The sequence below is a fragment of the Aotus nancymaae genome, unplaced genomic scaffold, assembly GCF_030222135.1.
Source record: "Aotus nancymaae isolate 86718 unplaced genomic scaffold, 86718_ANA_hifiasm-v0.15.2.pri h1tg000012l, whole genome shotgun sequence".
NCBI classification, from domain to species: domain Eukaryota; kingdom Metazoa; phylum Chordata; class Mammalia; order Primates; family Aotidae; genus Aotus; species Aotus nancymaae.
The window spans coordinates 16,516,818-16,533,591 of record NW_026988423.1 but is presented as its reverse complement, the minus strand read 5'-3'; the positions used below and the strand labels follow the sequence as shown (position 1 = coordinate 16,533,591).

The 16,774-nt window shown below is 42.3% G+C and overlaps 1 protein-coding gene across 5 annotated transcripts in view; it reads left to right on the top strand.

Moving 5' to 3' along the window:
- Positions 1-876: 876 nt before the first annotated feature.
- Positions 877-16,774, top strand: part of PPP2R1B (protein phosphatase 2 scaffold subunit Abeta) — a 39,707-nt gene continuing 23,809 nt past the window's right edge. For 3 of the 5 annotated variants that reach the window (XM_012470543.2, XM_064375402.1, XM_012470545.2), the window contains exons 1-10: positions 882-1,045; positions 1,869-1,959; positions 2,667-2,767; positions 6,498-6,730; positions 7,588-7,735; positions 12,204-12,359; positions 12,559-12,673; positions 13,084-13,154; positions 14,402-14,536; positions 15,354-15,527. In XM_012470543.2, coding sequence (XP_012325966.2) covers positions 905-1,045; positions 1,869-1,959; positions 2,667-2,767; positions 6,498-6,730; positions 7,588-7,735; positions 12,204-12,359; positions 12,559-12,673; positions 13,084-13,154; positions 14,402-14,536; positions 15,354-15,527 — 1,365 coding nt within the window. In that variant the 5' untranslated portion in view covers positions 882-904. Of the gene's footprint in view, positions 1,046-1,868; positions 1,960-2,666; positions 2,768-6,497; positions 6,731-7,587; positions 7,736-12,203; positions 12,360-12,558; positions 12,674-13,083; positions 13,155-14,401; positions 14,537-15,353; positions 15,528-16,774 lie in introns of all 5 variants that reach the window. The other 2 variants (XM_012470544.2, XM_012470547.3) reach the window with 2 other exon arrangements.

The following is a 16,774-nucleotide window of genomic DNA, read 5'->3' as shown; positions in this document are numbered from 1 at the left end:
AAGAGCTCCCTCCTCTTCCCCTTGCTGCCTCTGAGGACTCTTGGGGTCTAGGGAGGCCAGTCTGGGTTTTCTTGTTCAAGCAAAGTAGCCACCCCACCTAATTTGGAAGGATTAAAGTTTGTCCTAGTTTTGCTTCATTGTTGTACTTCTAGCATGCTAAAGAGCTGAAAAATGGGAGGAAGAAAATACAACAGAAGGCACCATTCCAGTACCAAACTGAAAAGAAACACAAAAACAAGAGAGCAGCATGTTTTTAACAGCTTGCGTGGAAAAAATATTGACTGGGGAGTTTGGACAGCACTGTTCATTTTCTCTCACCGCCCGCGTTATTTGTCTTACGGAGCAGGAGCCAGATACCATTCTGGAGAACAGGCCGAGGGAAGAGGTGGAGGGATTCTGTGGAAGCTTGAGGCTGAGCTGAGAAATTAGGGCTGGAGATCCTGTGGCTCAGGGCCAGGATGAAGTCAGGGGAGGTGCTAAAGCCTTCTTCCTCCTGGCCTCGGGCACTCTCTTTGGTCCGCCTGAGTCTTAAGAGGGCACGGCGCGGATCACCCAGGTAGGTCCCTGGCCCCTTCAGACAACGAGCCGGATGAATCCCTGTCCCTGTTTCTTTCGGCTGGGGAAAGGACGCAGGGGTTCCATTCGCTTTCTCAGTCCACCCATCTTCTTGAGTTCAGACCTACAACTCCTGCATTGGGGGTCGGGAGGGAGCCTTAATCATCGGGACAGAAACTCAGCTCCCCAACCTCAGCTAAAATCGCGTGGCAGCTTTAGTCCCCCCTGCCAGGGCGCGGGGCGGGGCCTGGGCGCGGGGCGGGGCCTGGGCGCGGGGCGGGGCCTGGGCGCGGGGCGGGGCCTGGGCGCGGGGCGGGTGGCGGTGACCAGCAGTAGGAGGAGAAGGAACATGGCGGGCGCAGCGGGGCCTGGGACCTGCCCGGGAGCAGCGGGCGGAGATGGAGACGATTCGCTATACCCTATCGCGGTTTTAATCGACGAGCTCCGCAATGAAGACGTGCAGGTACTGGACTGCGCCCGGGGAGCCGAGGTGGGCCCGGCCGGTCGCGTGGTAGGGAAAGGGGAAGGCCTGTGCCGCGGTGGGGGTGGCCGGGGGACTGATTGAACCGGACTCAGCAGAAACTTGAAGGGCAGGCGGGGAAAACTCCGCGAGGGGACGTGGTGGCATGCCCCGACTGTCCCGGGGACCTCTCCAGTACCCCTGCTTCGGACCCCCTGAGGCGTCCGCCCGGAGCCTGGCCCTTCCAGGACAGTTGTCTGGGAACCCGCTTCCCGCTTGGGCCCCCGTTCTGGACTGTGAGGTGGCCGTGCCTCGTAGGCGAGGCCCCTGGAGGAGCGCGGTCCGGGGCTAAGACTGGGCTGGAGCGGCTGAGGGCGCAGGATACACAGAAGCCCTTTGAAGTGCCTCGGAATCCCTTCTTCTCGGCTTAGAACTGGCTCGGCTTGTTGGGTAGAAAGAGGAGGTGGGATTGCCGATCCACCTGGACGAGTCGTATCAGCTTTACGGGAACTTTTCTTTGAAACGACAGGCGTTGTATTCAGCCGTTTCACCTGCTTCACCACTGCCAGAGTGCCCTCATTTTAAAATTATCTTACTTCCTGGGTGTTGTATTATCTTTCATTCATTTCTCTTTCGGGGCCTTCTGAGTGTTTCTCCTAGGAAATCTTCCGCTGGCTAGTGAGACCGAGTTACATTCCTCTTGGAAGTCCCTTAACAGTGAAATGTAAATGAAATGTTAGTTATCTTCATTCTTACCCCAGTGTCATTGTTTCACCTGTTAGCACCTGTTGTCTTTTAATCTAAATTTAACAGTTTCTTTACATTGATTTTCTTTCTACTTTCTTTTCTGAAGCTCCGACTCAACAGTATTAAGAAGTTATCAACAATTGCCCTAGCACTTGGAGTAGAAAGGACACGAAGTGAATTGCTGCCATTCCTTACAGGTATGTGAATCTTTGTTTATTTATTTATTTATTTTTGAGACGGAGTTTCGCTCTTGTTACCCAGGCTGGAGTGCAATGGTGCGATCTCGGCTCACCGCAACCTCCGCCTCCTGGATTCAAGCAATTCTCCTGCCTCAGCCTCCCGAGTAGCTGGGACTACAGGCGTGCGCCACCATGCCCAGCTAATTTTTGTATTTTTTAAGTAGAGATGGGGTTTCACCTTGTTGACCAGGATGGTCTCGATCTTTTGACCTCGTGATCCACCCGCCTCGGCCTCCCAAAGTGCTGGGATTATAGGCTTGAGCCACCGCGCCCGGCTGAATCTTTGTTTAAAGAAAGGCAGGGACATTCCATTTTCCAGTAGCTTTCAACACTTTGACTTTTTTAGTTTGTTACCCACATTAAAATGAGCCAGGTGGTTTCTGTGCAAAAGAAACAGAACAGAGTATATTGTTACTTGTGGCTAGATCTATTCAAACATCAACCATTTAGCTATTGGGAAAGTAATTGATATGAGAGTATGAATTTCTAATTTGTTGTGCAAAACAGATCTAGGAAGAGGGTTGACTGAGGAGAAGGAAGAAAATGCTATTAGGATTTTGACTGGGCCACCTTACTGGTTGCATGGTGAATCTGGTCCTAGTTTTGTGTCAGTGTACAGCTGTGGGAGAGCTATGTTGATGAGTCCCTGTTGTTGTCACTTCCAGATACAATTTATGATGAAGATGAGGTACTACTAGCTCTTGCTGAGCAGCTGGGAAATTTCACGGGCCTAGTGGGAGGTCCTGACTTTGCCCACTGTCTGCTGGTGAGTATTTATAATGCTGCTTACCCACCTTACAGAACTTTTGCACTATAAATGATACATTGTTTGGTGATAAGCACACTGCAGCGTTTTTTATGCAGATCTTTTATGGGCAGATAGTCATAATGTTAGTCACAGAGAATAAATAATGTAAGCATTTTGGACTCAACCCATTTTTTTTTTTTTTTTTTTTTTTTTAATGACCAAGAGAACTTTGTCTTTCTGTGTCTGTATACTTATTAGTTTAGATGTAGGGAGAAAAAGGATTTGATTGTTTTTATGGTTCCCCTCCCCCTCAAGTTGAAAGTCTTAATTCTCATCTAGTGGCATTTTGTCTTTGTCAGTATCACTTTTGCTTCTGACTTTGTGAGTTTGATGAATTTAGTTCAATTTAATTGACATTTATTGAGAGTCTACTTTATCAGACACATCGTAATTTGCAATGTTAATGTTAAAGAAGATCAATGTGAGTGGGCTTGTGGCACAAGACTATAGTACCAGCTACTCAGGAGGCTGAGATGGGAGGATCACTTGAGCCCAGGAGTTTGAATCCAACCTGGGCAATGTAGTGAGACCCCTATCTCTTAAAAAAAAATGACCACCAAAGTGAATGGAATGAGGTCCCTGCTTTTATGTGTCAGCAAATAGTTACTGTGCAGTCTTATATGGAAAGATATAAGTATCTACAAAATACCCACACAATAAAGGAGAGAAAGGCATTAACTCAGGGTGATCAGGGAAGACTTCTTGGGAGATGATGTTTGAACTAGGTTTTAAAAGATGACCAGGAATTCAACAGTTGGACAAAGTAGGGAGGTATGCTTCAGGGCTTTCAATACTGGGTATGTAATACTGATTTTCTCGATTTCTATCTCTAGCTCTGACTTTTCCATGGAACTCCTGAGGTAGATTGATTAATAGATAAGTACGAATGTGTATATATGGAGAGATCTATATTTTTCTATCTATGTATATAGGCCTATGCTTTTTTCTACTTGTATGTCAAACAGGTATTTCAAACTTAACATACCCAAAACAAAACTTAGTTTTATCCTTCAAATACACCTCTCATTTAGTTATTCCACCTCAGTAAATGGTATCGCCATCTGCCCAGTTGCACAAGCCAAAATTTAGAAGATAATCTTCAATCCTCTTTCCCTTGTTTCCCACATCGAATCCATTAGTGATTCCTATAGAGTCTACATAGATTTCAAATCAGCCCACTTTCTTCCATCCCTCCTATTACCAACCTAGTCCAGACCATCATCATCTTTCCTCTAGATTGCTGTAGTAGCTTCCTAACAATACCTTCCACTCTTGCCTCTCACCCCACCCTTACAGTTCACATCACCCAGCACATGGCTCACTGTCTGCCATGGCTCTTAGAAAATCCAAATTCTGTACCTTAGCTTACAAGACATTTTATGACTCGCCTCTGTAGGTTTATCATATGCCCAGTGGTACTGCATGAGAAGAGGTCACAGTAGGCAGGGGACAGACCTCAAATGCCTTGATAACCTCCTTCATTCACATTGGTTTTCTTTCTGTTCTTTGAACTAACCTAGCTCATTATTCTCTTAAGACTTCTGCCCTAGGTCTTCCCTCTAATGAAATGCTCTTTTGAGCGTTCTGTGGCTGGCTCCTTGTCATTCAGGGATCGACTTCGATGCATCTCCTCAGGGAGGTTTTCCCCAACCACTCAACTTGAAATAGCCTCCCAGTCACCCCTTACCACATCATCCAACTCCTTTTTTCTACAGAATACTCATCACCGTCCGCTTGTTTTCTTGATTGATTGTCTTACTCCATTAGAATGTAAATGCCACTAGAGTGAGGAACCTTGTCTGGTTTGTTTCTTCTGTGTCCCCAGTGCTAGAATACAACAATAATCATGTATTGAAAAAATGAATTTCAGAGGCTTGGAAGCATGAAACAGGCTGGGTTCAAAACTGCTGGAGTGTGGCCGGGCGTGGTGGCTCACACCTGTAATCCTAGCCTTGGGAGGCCAAAGCAGCAGGAGGATTGCTTGAGTCCAGTAGTTCAAGACAAGCTTGGGCAACATAGTGAGACTGCATCTCTTAAGAAAAAAAAAAGCTGGGCATGGTGTCATATGTCTAGTCCTTGCTACTCGGGAGGCTAAGGCAGAAAGATGAGGAGTTTGAGACCACACTGAGCCATGATTGTGGCACTGGACTTCAACCTGTGCAACAGAGCAAGACCCTGTCTCTTGGGAAAAAAAAAGGACTTCTGGAGTGTGAAGTGTTGAGGCTGGAGTAGGCAGGCAGAGTGGTCATCAAGGGCCAAGCAGAGTTCAAATCAAGACTACTCATAAGCAATTCTGAGGACCATGGCCTCATCCATGTAGTAGTGATAGCGATTATCCAGTGGTACTGCACGAGAGGGGATTACAGTAGGCGGGGGATAGATCATGAAAGGCCTTGGCAAGTGAAAAAGAGTATCTTTTCAATGGGTTTCTGTAGGAAATACCCTGTAGGAAAGCTGAATACTGTCTACCTGTGTCAAACAATTTTCAGAATGTATTATTAGATAACTAATAACTCATTATGCTTCTGTTTCACTCCTGGTTAGTTCTACAGGTGAGTTTTATGCTTTAAAATTTGTAACTTATGGCATGTGTAGAATCTACCTGGATTACATGCAAACTCAGTAAGGCAGAGGTTCAGAGAGCCCACCTGTTTATACTTTTTACTAGGCCATGCCATATTCAGTTACTGATCCTAATCCAGACCATCCACCTGCTTTGGCCTCTTCTATTTCTAAAGCTGTAAGCAAAGTGTCCTACCATCTCTGTACTTTACTTTTTTTGTTTTTTTGAGACAGTCTCTGTCATCTGTCACCCAAGCTCAAGTGCAGTGGCACAATCTCGGCTCACTGCAACCTCCTGGGTTCAAGCAATTCTCATGCCTCAGCCTCCTGAGTAGCTGGGATTACAGGTGTGCACCGCCATGTCTTTGCTAATTTTTGTATTTTTTGGTAAAGACAGGGTTTCACCATGTTGGCCAGGCTGGTCCCGAACTCTTGACCTCACGTGATCTGCCCACCTTGGCCTCCTGAGGGCTGGAATTATAGGTGTGAGCCACTGCACCTGGCCATCTCTGTAGTTTTCAGTTGATTGTTCTGTCAGAAACTCCTGCCCTATGGCTAATGGAAAGTTGCTGAATGTGTTCTGAAAAAAGCAATTTTGTACTCAGCATTTTATAGGTTGGATAAAAGGATGGCATAGAGATGGTGGATAAGGGTTGCTTGCACCTCTGGGAATGGTAGAATAATACTGAAAAGGCTGTGGACTCAGTGACCTGACAAGCTGTTATCCTGTAAATGTGGTGCCCAGTGTTGATGATGTTTTTGTACTTACTCTTGAGGAAATACACACGATCCTGTCTGAATTTGACTATATATCTTTTAAACCTAGTGATTCAGCTCACAGTAATATTAATATTGTGTCAAGTCTCTTACACTGTGTCATTTGTAGACACCATCTGGGAATTGCCATCTGGGACATGAGATTTTGGCTTTTCTATAGAAGTCGTGTCTTCGGGTTGTCTCCACCATATGTTATCACTGTGTGAGCTGAAAGTAACCATTTGGTGTGATGCAGCTAACATTCTGGTTACGTGTACCACCTCCCTTCAGTCACTTTAAAAGGTGATAATCTGTTTCTAACCTGATTCAATAAGTTTTCTTCTCTGGTTTTCTTTTTTAATCTATTTAGCCTCCTTTGGAAAATCTGGCGACTGTGGAAGAGACTGTTGTTCGTGACAGAGCTGTGGAGTCCCTGAGACAGATCTCCCAGGAGCATACTCCTGTTGCTCTGGAAGCTTATTTTGTACCTCTGGTGAAACGCCTAGCAAGTGGGGATTGGTTCACCTCTCGCACGTCTGCATGTGGTTTGTTCAGCGTTTGCTATCCCAGGGCATCAAATGCTGTTAAAGCAGACATTAGACAGTAAGCTATGGTATTTTTTTGAGTTATTTGGGATTACTGGGGACTTGTAGCGGACAATTTACACAGTACCTTGTTATCAGTGAGTGGCTGATACTGGGGTAGCAGGATTTATGATATCATTTTTTTTTTTAAGAGATAAGGTCTGCTCTGTTGCCCAGGCTGGAGCATGATGGCACAATCATAGCTCACTGCAACCTTAAATTCTTGTGCTTAAGTGATCCTCCAGCCTCAGCCTCCCAGGTAGCTAAGACTATAGACATACACCACTGCTCCTGGCTAGTTTTTAAAAAAATTTTCTGGCTGAGTGCAGTGGCTTGTTCTTGGAATCCCAGCACTTTGAGAGGCTGAGGTGGGAGGATTGCTTGAGTTCAAGAGGTCAAGACCAGCTTGAGCAACATACTGAGACCTTGTCTCTACTAAAAAAAAAAAAAATTAGCTGGGCATGGTGGTATGCGCCTAGGAATATATTCAAATCCTGACTTGAATATATTCAGGATTTGAATATATTCCTAGCTACTGCTGAGGTGGAGGATCACTTGAGTTCTCCCAACAAAAAAAGTATTTTTGGGGTAGAGATAGAGTTTTGCTCTGTTCCCCAGTCTTCTTTCAATTCCTGGCTTCAAGCCATCCTACCTGGGCCTCCCAAAGTGCTGGGATTACAGGTGTGAGGTGCCATGCCTGGCCTATGATGTCATTTTTTTATCATCCAGTTGAATATGTTTTATTTTCATTACTTCTATGAGTAGAAGCCCAATCACTGATTATTGTAAGATAAAACCGCTGAAAGTCTTTGTGTGTTGGGGCAGGCTTAGTCAGTGTTATTTGATGGGAAATATGTTCATTGTTTTATGTTGCAGGCACTTCCGTTCCTTGTGCTCAGATGATACACCAATGGTACGACGTGCTGCTGCTTCCAAATTGGGTGAATTTGCAAAAGTTTTGGAATTAGACAGTGTGAAAAGTGAAATTGTTCCATTGTTCACTAATCTAGCTTCAGATGAACAGGTAAACTAGTTCTTAGTATTTAAAGGGCACAGATATGCTCCTTTCCTCTGAATTTTCAGAATTTCTTTGGGGAGTTTTGGTTTTCTTGTTAGGATTCTTTTTGCAGAATTAGTGCTGATTCTGGTCTAGTTGAAGTGTAACATGCTAATCTCAATGTTCGTATGTTTCTTTCTTAATCAGACCATGGTTTCTCTCTTGCGTTAGCAGCTGTTAAAAGAAGGGGGAGTCGGAGAGGAAATGGGAGCCATAATTAGAAAGGAAGACCAAAGCTCCATAGAGGCATAACTTACCTTTGGGAATTGCTGGCTGTATTGTAATATGAGGGAGTAATGTTTCCTGGAATTTTTGACTTTTCAGATAAGTAAGCTTGGAATGTGTTAGGAAAGCTATCTGACCCTCTGCTTCCTGTATAGTAGTGCACGGAATTACTACACGTAATAGTATTTAATTCTGAAGATCTAGATCTCTTCGATGTAGAAATAACAATAAAACTAGCAAATATCTAAATTAAATACTTAATTTTTTTCTGCCTTTAAGTAGTTATATGTATTAAATAATTCAGTCCTTACAACAGCCCATGAGATAGCCCATTTTACACTCTAGAAAACAAAGGCACACAAAGTTTAAATGACCTGCTCAAGGTTGCACAGTTAGCAGTAGTGGAGTCAACATTTGAATCTAGGTGGTTTGGCTCCAGAATTTGTGTCCTTCACAGCTAGCTCCCAGAGTTCCTGGACTCTAGAAGAGTCTTTAGTTTGCATGTTGTCTGCCCTAAGATCAATTCATATGTACAGGACCACAAGTACCAGGACACATATTAATGAGTCTCATTTTCGGATCCTAAATCTAAAGATCTAAATCCTGTTTTCAAAATAATTTAAGAAATTTATTAGAATAACATATAGTAAACAGCACAAAATAAATGTACAACTTATCGAACTATTATAAGGTAATACCAACTTATTAACTATCACCTATGATAGGAGACATCACTTTGACAGCCACTACTCCAGAATCCCTCCATGGATTTCCTTTCAAACACAATCTTTTCCTCCTCCACTTGCCACTGCATACTTCCTTAAGAGTAACATTATCCTGACTTTTATGGTAAGCACCTCCTTAGTTTTCTTTGCACTTTTTTTTTTCAGACAGAGTCTTGCTCTGTTGCCAGGCTGGAGTGCAGTGCTGCGATCTTGGTTCACTGCAACCTCCCCCTCCTGGGTTCAAGTGAGTCTCCTGCCTCAGCCTCCCGAGTAGCTGGGACTATAGGCACGTGCTACCATGCCAAGCTAATTTTTGTATTTTTAGTAGAGATGGGGTTTCACCATGTTGGCCAGGATGGTCTTGATATCTTGACCTCGTGATCCGCCTGCCTCAGCCTCCGAAAGTGCTGGGATTACAGGCGTGAGCCACCGTGCCCAGCCTTTTTTGCACTTCTATTACCCAAACATTACAGTTTAAAACAATGCTGTTCAACAGAAATATAATTTAAGATATCTGTTAATTTTAGGTTTTCTACTGGCCATATTTTTATTTTTTATTTTATTTTTATTTTTTGTTTTTCTATGAATTCCTGAATTGAGTTCAATGGCCATATTTTTACAAGTAAAAAGAAATAGGTGAAATTAACAGTTTGTATTCAACCAAAAATTTCCAAAATTATTTGTGAATAAATAATGTATACTAGCCACATTTCAAGTCTCAGCATGAGATGATGATGGTAATAGGGTGGCAGTAGTAAAGATGGAAAGGATCTGGATGTCAGTTAGGAAGTGGGATCAGTAGGACTTACTACTATTGGATTGGATGACGGGTAGAGGAATCAAGATCTCCTAGATTTTTTGCTTGAGCAACTGGGTGAATGGTGGTGTCATCATTAAGATGGAGAAAATTCTGGGAGGAGAAACAGGTATAGGAGAGAAAAACAGAAGTTCTGGATGAGAAGTAATTTTTTTTTTTGAGACGGAGTTTCACTCTTACCGCCCAGGCTGGAGTGCAATGGCAAGATCTTGGCTCACTGCAACCTCCACCTCCTGGGTTCAAGCAATTCTCCTGCCTCAGCCTCCTGAGTAGCTGGAATTACAGGTGCCTGCCACCACACCTGGCTAATTTTTTTTTCCTTTTTTAGTAGAGATGGGGTTTCACTATGTTGGCCAGGCTAGTCTTGGACTCCTGACCTTGTTATCTGCCCACCTCGGCCTCCCAAAGTGCTGGGATTACAGCCGTGAGCCACCGCGCCCAGCCAGAGAAGTAATTAAAAAAAATTTTTTTTGAGATGGCATTTTGCTCTTGTTTTCTAGGCTGGAGTGCAATGGCGCGATCTTGGCTCACCACAACCTCTGCCTCCCAGGTTCAAGTGATTATCCTGCCTCAATCTCCCGAGTAGCTTGGATTACAGGCATGTGCCACCACATCCGGCTAATTTTGTATTTTTAGTAGAGACAATATTTCTTCATGTTGGTCAGGCTGGTCTTGAACTCCCGACCTCAGGTGATCCACTTGCCTTGGGCTCCCAAAGTGCTGGGATTATAGGCGTGAGCCATCACACCTGGCCAGAAGTAATTTTTTAACAAATATGTATTAGCTTATATTTCAGTAGTTGATTAGCATTCCCATGATTTAGCCATCATTTTCGAAATCCAAAAATATCTGTGTAATCACTACCAAGAACTTAGTCCTGTCTTTTTTAGCCTGTATGCTTGCATACAGAGGAGTGTGTGTGTCTTTGGCATATAGTCAGTTATTGCTGATATACAGTTTTTAAGATATGTAATATTTTGGAAGTTGGAGTTACCTTTATGTCTCTCAAGTATATGTGTGCGTATATACATAACTGTTATTGTACACACTTAAAATTTTTGGCCTATTTCTCCTAGGTGCTAATGTTTACATGTTTTAAGATTCTACCTATATAGTATAATATATAAATCTACAGTCTCAGTTTCTAATTTCTCATTGATTGGTCTTTTTTATTTTTTTGAGATGGAGTCTTGCAGTGGTGCGATCTCGGCTAACTGGAGCTTCCACCTCTCGGGTTCAAGCAGTTCTGCTGCCTCAGCCTCCTGAGTAGCTGGGATTACCACCATGCCCAGCTAATGTTTGTATTTCTTTCTTTCTTTTTCTTTCTTTTTTTTTTTTTTTTTTTGTAGACGGGGTTTCACCATTTTGGTCAGGCTGGTCTTGAACTCCTGATCTCAGGTGATCCACCCGCCTTGGCCTCCAAAGTGCTTGGATTACAGGAGTAAGCTACCACGCCTGGTCTTTTTTCTTTTTTTTTTTTAATGTTTGTATTTTTAGTAGAGATAGGGTTTCATCATGTTGGCCAGGCTGGCGTCGAACTCCTGACTTCAGGTGATTTGCCCACCTCAGCTTCCCAAAGTGCTGGGATTACAGGGTGGGCTACCGCACCAGGCCCCTCATTGATTTGTCTTAATCGTGTATTTTCCACTTGCTCAAAGGCAATAGGTGTCACGTTGACATTGGCTGTTTACATTTGGAAAGCTAAGTTCACTAATCTCATACTTTTCTAATTTCTGTGTTTTTCTAGCCACAGCTTCCTCAAAGTTATTCTGTCCTTGATCTTTAACATTTAAATCCAACTGATTTTTGTTTCTGATTTCTAACTTTCAATTGTTCTGTGTATTTCTTCCTAAGTCATCATTTTATGCTGCCTGCACTCCTGTTACTGCCACCCTGGTCTGAGTGTTTTGAAAACTGAGCTTCCTAAGTGATTTCCTTTACCCTTATTCTCTACCTTTGTACTAATCTGTTGTAAATAACTTGTGCAAGTATTCTTTTCATTTTTATCTCTCAACTTCCTATTATAGTAAGGCTTTGAAGGCATCATTAAAATTTTTTTCCACTTAATTTTTAAATTTTTATTTTCCTTTTCCTCCTGAAACTCTGCTTTCTAGCCAAGGTAATTCGTTGTTTACTCATCATACAAAATCATTTCTATCTTAATGACTTTGACATGCCATTCCAAGCAAAGGGAGCAGCTCTTTCAAGATGTAAAGACATGGCCAGGCATGGTGGCTCACGATTGTAATCCCAGCACTTTGGGAGGGATGGGTGGATCATTTGAGGTCAGGAGTTCAAGACCAGCCTGGCCAACATGGTGAAACCCCATCTCTACTAAAAATACAAAAATTAGCCTGGCATGGTGGCGCATACTTGTAATCCCAGCTACTTGGGAGACTGAGGCAAGAAAATCGCTTGAACCTGAGGCAGGAGAATCACTTGAGCCTTGGAGGCGGAGGTTGCAATGAGCTGAGATTGCACCACTGCACTCCAATCAGGGTGACAGAGTGAGACCCTGTCTCAAAAAAAAAAAAAAGGATGTAAAGACATGAAACTGTGTAAGATGTGATGGTTGTCATGGTGTTTTTTTTTAAACAGCTGCACCACCCCACAACAGTTCCCATAGAGCTCAGTAAATGTCTGAATTATAGAAATTTTGTTCCTTTAGGATTCAGTGCGCCTCCTAGCTGTGGAAGCTTGTGTCAGTATTGCCCAGTTATTGTCTCAGGATGACCTTGAGACCTTGGTGATGCCTGCACTTCGACAAGCAGCAGAAGATAAATCTTGGCGAGTTCGCTATATGGTAGCTGACAAATTTTCAGAGGTAAAATGATCATTTTTAAGTACTAAGGAAATAAACCTGGAAACCTATAGATATGCTGTTTTACCCAAAGTTTCTGAATTTTTTTTTTTAATGGAAAGTGCTGTGGCAAAAATATGTACTTAAAGATTTAACAATTTTGTTTTGTTCTTGTTAATTATTTTGTTGGTGTACATTAAAACCCATTTAAATTCTTTTATAGCTCCAGAAAGCTGTGGGTCCTAAAATCACCCTAAATGACCTCGTCCCCGCCTTTCAGAACCTACTTAAAGACTGTGAAGCTGAAGTCCGGGCGGCTGCTGCCCACAAAGTAAAAGGTTAAGGAGTTCAATTTATGTTGGAACATGTGTCATTCATTTTGGTGCATTTTTTTTTGTTAGTGAATTTTGCATGTTTTTGTTCTAGAATATGTTTTAAAAATGCATAGGGATGTTTTCAGTGTGTGGAAATGCCACATTGTCACATAAAGATACTCCCTTTATATTTAAAACCAATAAATCATTTTGTCTTGTTTTTATTAAAAAAAATGCCTTTCCGGTTGGATTGGTGTGGTACGCTGTGGCATAGAGATTCACGAAAAAGTGTATTTAGAACAAGAGCTATTTTCCTTACTTGGCTTTAACATATGAATTAAATTGAAATTGTTGATAAGCCTGGTTAAATGTCCTCATTTGACTCTTTGTAAGTGGCCCTGCGAAAACATTTCTTTTTTCTATTTATCTTTTAGAACTTTGTGAGAACTTGCCCATTGAAGATAGAGAGACCATAATTATGAATCAAATTCTGCCCTATATAAAGGTAAACCTGACTTCAGTTTATTTTCTTTCACTCTGATTTATATGAAGGTAAACCTTAATCTCATTTTGCTTACCTTAAAGCTCTTTGAGTTTAAAGGTGTTGACAAAGAATGAATGGGGAACAAATGTTAACGTGTGACATTGTTATTTATCACTTATTAACCTATTATAATTATAAAATGCTTTTTGGTGCATAGGTTTTTTTTTTTTTTTTTTTTTTTGAGATGGAGTTTCGCTCTTGTTACCCAGGCTGGAGTGCAATGGCGCAATCTCAGCTCACCGCAACCTCTGCCTCCTGGGTTCAGGCACTTCTCCTGCCTCAGCCTCAAATTACAGGCACGCGCGACTATGCCCAGCTAATTTTTTGTATTTTTAGTAGAGATGGGGTTTCACCATTTGACCAGGATGGTCTCGATCTCTTGACCTCATGATCCACCCGCCTTGGTCTCCCAAAGTGCTGGGATTACAGGCTTGAGCCACCGCGCCCGGCCCTGGTGCATAGGTTTATGTTACGTAACAGGTAGTCTGAGGAAACATTATCAATTAATCAATATTGAAATAGTGCTGTCTTTAAATTCCTTGGGATTGGGCACAGTGTTGCATGCCTGTAATCCAAGCACTTTGGGAGGCTGAGGTGGGAGGATTTCTTGAGCCCAGGAGTTCTAGACCAGCCTGGGCAACATAGTGAGATCCCATCTCTACAAAAAATACAAAAATTAATTGGGCCTAGTGGCATGCATCTGTAGTACTAACTACTTGGAATCTGAGGTGAGAGGATTGCTTGAGCCCAGGAGGTTGAGATGCTGGTGAGCTATGATCATGCCACTGCACTTCAGCTTAGGTGACAGTGAGACCCTGTCCCAAAAAGGAAAAAAAAATCAGGCCGGCGTGGTGGCTCACACCTGTAATCCCAGCACTTTGGGAGGCCAAGGCGAGAGGATTGCATGCACCTAGGAATTCAAGACCAGTGCTGGCAATATAGCGAGAACCTGTGTCTACCAAAAATAAAAAAAAATAGCCATGCCGGGTGGTGCATGCCTGTAGACCCAGCTACTCTGGAGGCTGAAGTGCTTGAGCCAGGGAGGTTGAGGCCACAGTGAGCCAAGGTCACGCCACTGCACTCCAGTCTGGGTAACAGAGCAAGACTCTATCTCCCAGAATAAGTAAATAAATAATACGTTCTTGAGAAATGGTATGGAAGTTTCTGTTGTCTTGTAATAAAGGCTTTTAATTTTGATTTTATTTTAGGAATTAGTATCTGATACCAGTCAGCATGTCAAATCAGCTCTAGCTTCTGTAATTATGGGATTGTCTACTATTGTGGGCAAAGAGAATACCATTGAACATCTTCTACCTCTTTTTTTAGCTCAGTTAAAGGATGAGGTGAGTCTTGCTTTATGTTCTGTTGACCTCGATAGTAATTTTATTTGATTTGATTTTGGTTTGGAGTTTCACTAAATAGAACCCCCAAAAAGGAAATGGATAAAAAAAGCGTAACTTCCTTTAAACTAATGACAACACCTGTGATTTTGGGTATGGGGTTATAGGTTCCTCAGAAAATGGTCACAAGGACCCATTAAAGTAAATCTAGAAATGTCTATTTATCATCTTTACCTGATTTTTGCTTTATACTCCCTGGTTCCTTTATAGCTAATGTGTCTTTGTTTAAAAAGTTTATTTAAGTTTAAATATAGTATCAAAAATTATAACGATACCTAATATTCACTGAGTAATTACTATATGCCAGGCGTGATCCTTAGTGCTTTGCATGTATTTTTACATGTAATGCTCAAAACAATCCTGTGAGGTAGGGCTTATTATTATCCCATTTTATAGATGAGGAAGCTGAGGTACAGAGGGTTAAAATAGCTTGAGCAAGGTCTTTCAACAGTGACAGATCTGAAATTTGAGTGCATCTGATTTAATTCCAGAGTTTATGCTCTTTACCATCTTAGAGACTTTTCTCATAGTTGTTAGTCTTACAGACTTTTAATTGAAATTTCTGATTAAGATCACTTATGTTCCTTGAATTATTTATGTACTCAGTATTATTTCTTCAAGACTATCCGTTTTTTTCACCTGAGTCAATATTTTCTAATTTTAAAACTTACTTAGCAGTTTGTATCGTATCCTGACAGGAGACTGTTGGGCAGACGACTTGATTTTTATATGTGGTCATTTGTGGCTTGTGTACTTGCAGTGTCCTGAAGTTCGTTTGAATATCATCTCCAATTTGGATTGTGTAAATGAAGTGATTGGAATTCGTCAGCTCTCTCAGTCTCTCCTTCCTGCCATAGTGGAGCTGGCTGAAGATACCAAATGGAGGGTCCGGCTGGCTATCATTGAGTATATGCCACTGCTGGCAGGCCAGCTGGTGAGTATGTGTTGCTCCATGGACTGCAGGGTAGTGTTAAATAGTGACAATTTACCATGGCAAGTCGGAGGCCTAGTAGCCTGTATGATTATGTTTATTTAGATGCATGAAAGTATGGCCTTGTTCTTGTTGCCTATGGGATAGTTTTTATTTTTATTAGTGCATAAATTCCTTTTTTTTTTAAGATGGAGTTTCACTCTTGTTGCCCAGGCTGGTGTGCAATGGTGCAAACTCGGCTCACTGCAACCTCCGCCTCCTGGGTTTAACTGATTATCCTGCCTCAGCCTCGCAAGTAGCTGGGATTATAGGAATGTGCCTCCACACCCAGCTAGTTTTGTATTTTTAGTAGAGATGAGGTTTTACCATGTTCGTCAGGCTGATCTCGAATTCCTGACCTCAGGTGATGCACCCACCTTGCTTCCCAAAGTACTGGATTACAGGTGTGAGCCACCGTGGCTTGCCTATTAGTGCATACATTTCTAACAAAAAAGTACAGGTTGAGTATCACTCATCTAAATATGCTTGGGACCAGAATGTTTGGGACCAGAAGTGGATTTTGGAATATTTGCATTATATATACTTATTCTTTGAGCATCCCAAATTCAAAAATCCAAAGTCCAGAATGCTCCAATGAACATTTCCTTTGAGCATCATATTGGCATTCAAAAAGTTTTGGATTTCAGAGCATTTCACATTTTGGATTTTTGGATTTGGGATCCCTCAGCCTGTATTACAGAAACATATTTTACCTTACCACCACCAAAAAACAAAGCCATAGAATAGTAAGATCAGTTTCTTGGTATATATAATGTAAATTTTATAATATTTAATGCCTTTGTGACTTAAGAAATAGTTAACTGAGAAGAAAAGGGATTATGGTTTTAGGGTGAGTCTGCTGTGATTTTTGCTCAAGGAAACTTCGTTGTTTGCCTTATATTCTAAGCAAAATGTCCCTGGGTGCCACTTTGCCTACCTTCTGATTAAAGGGAGTTGAGGAGTCATCATATAGAAAAGAAAGTATTGAAAGGCCGGGTGTGGTGGCTCACACTTGTAAACCCAGCACTTTGGGAGGCCAAGGCAGGCGAATCACTTGAGGCCAGGAATTCCAGACCAGCCTGGCCAACATGGTGAAACCCCATCTCTACTAAAAATACAAAAATTAACTGGACGTGGAGGCACGTACCTGTAATCCCAGCTACTCAGGAGGCTGAGGCAGTAGAATCGCTTGAACCCAGGAGGCAGACATT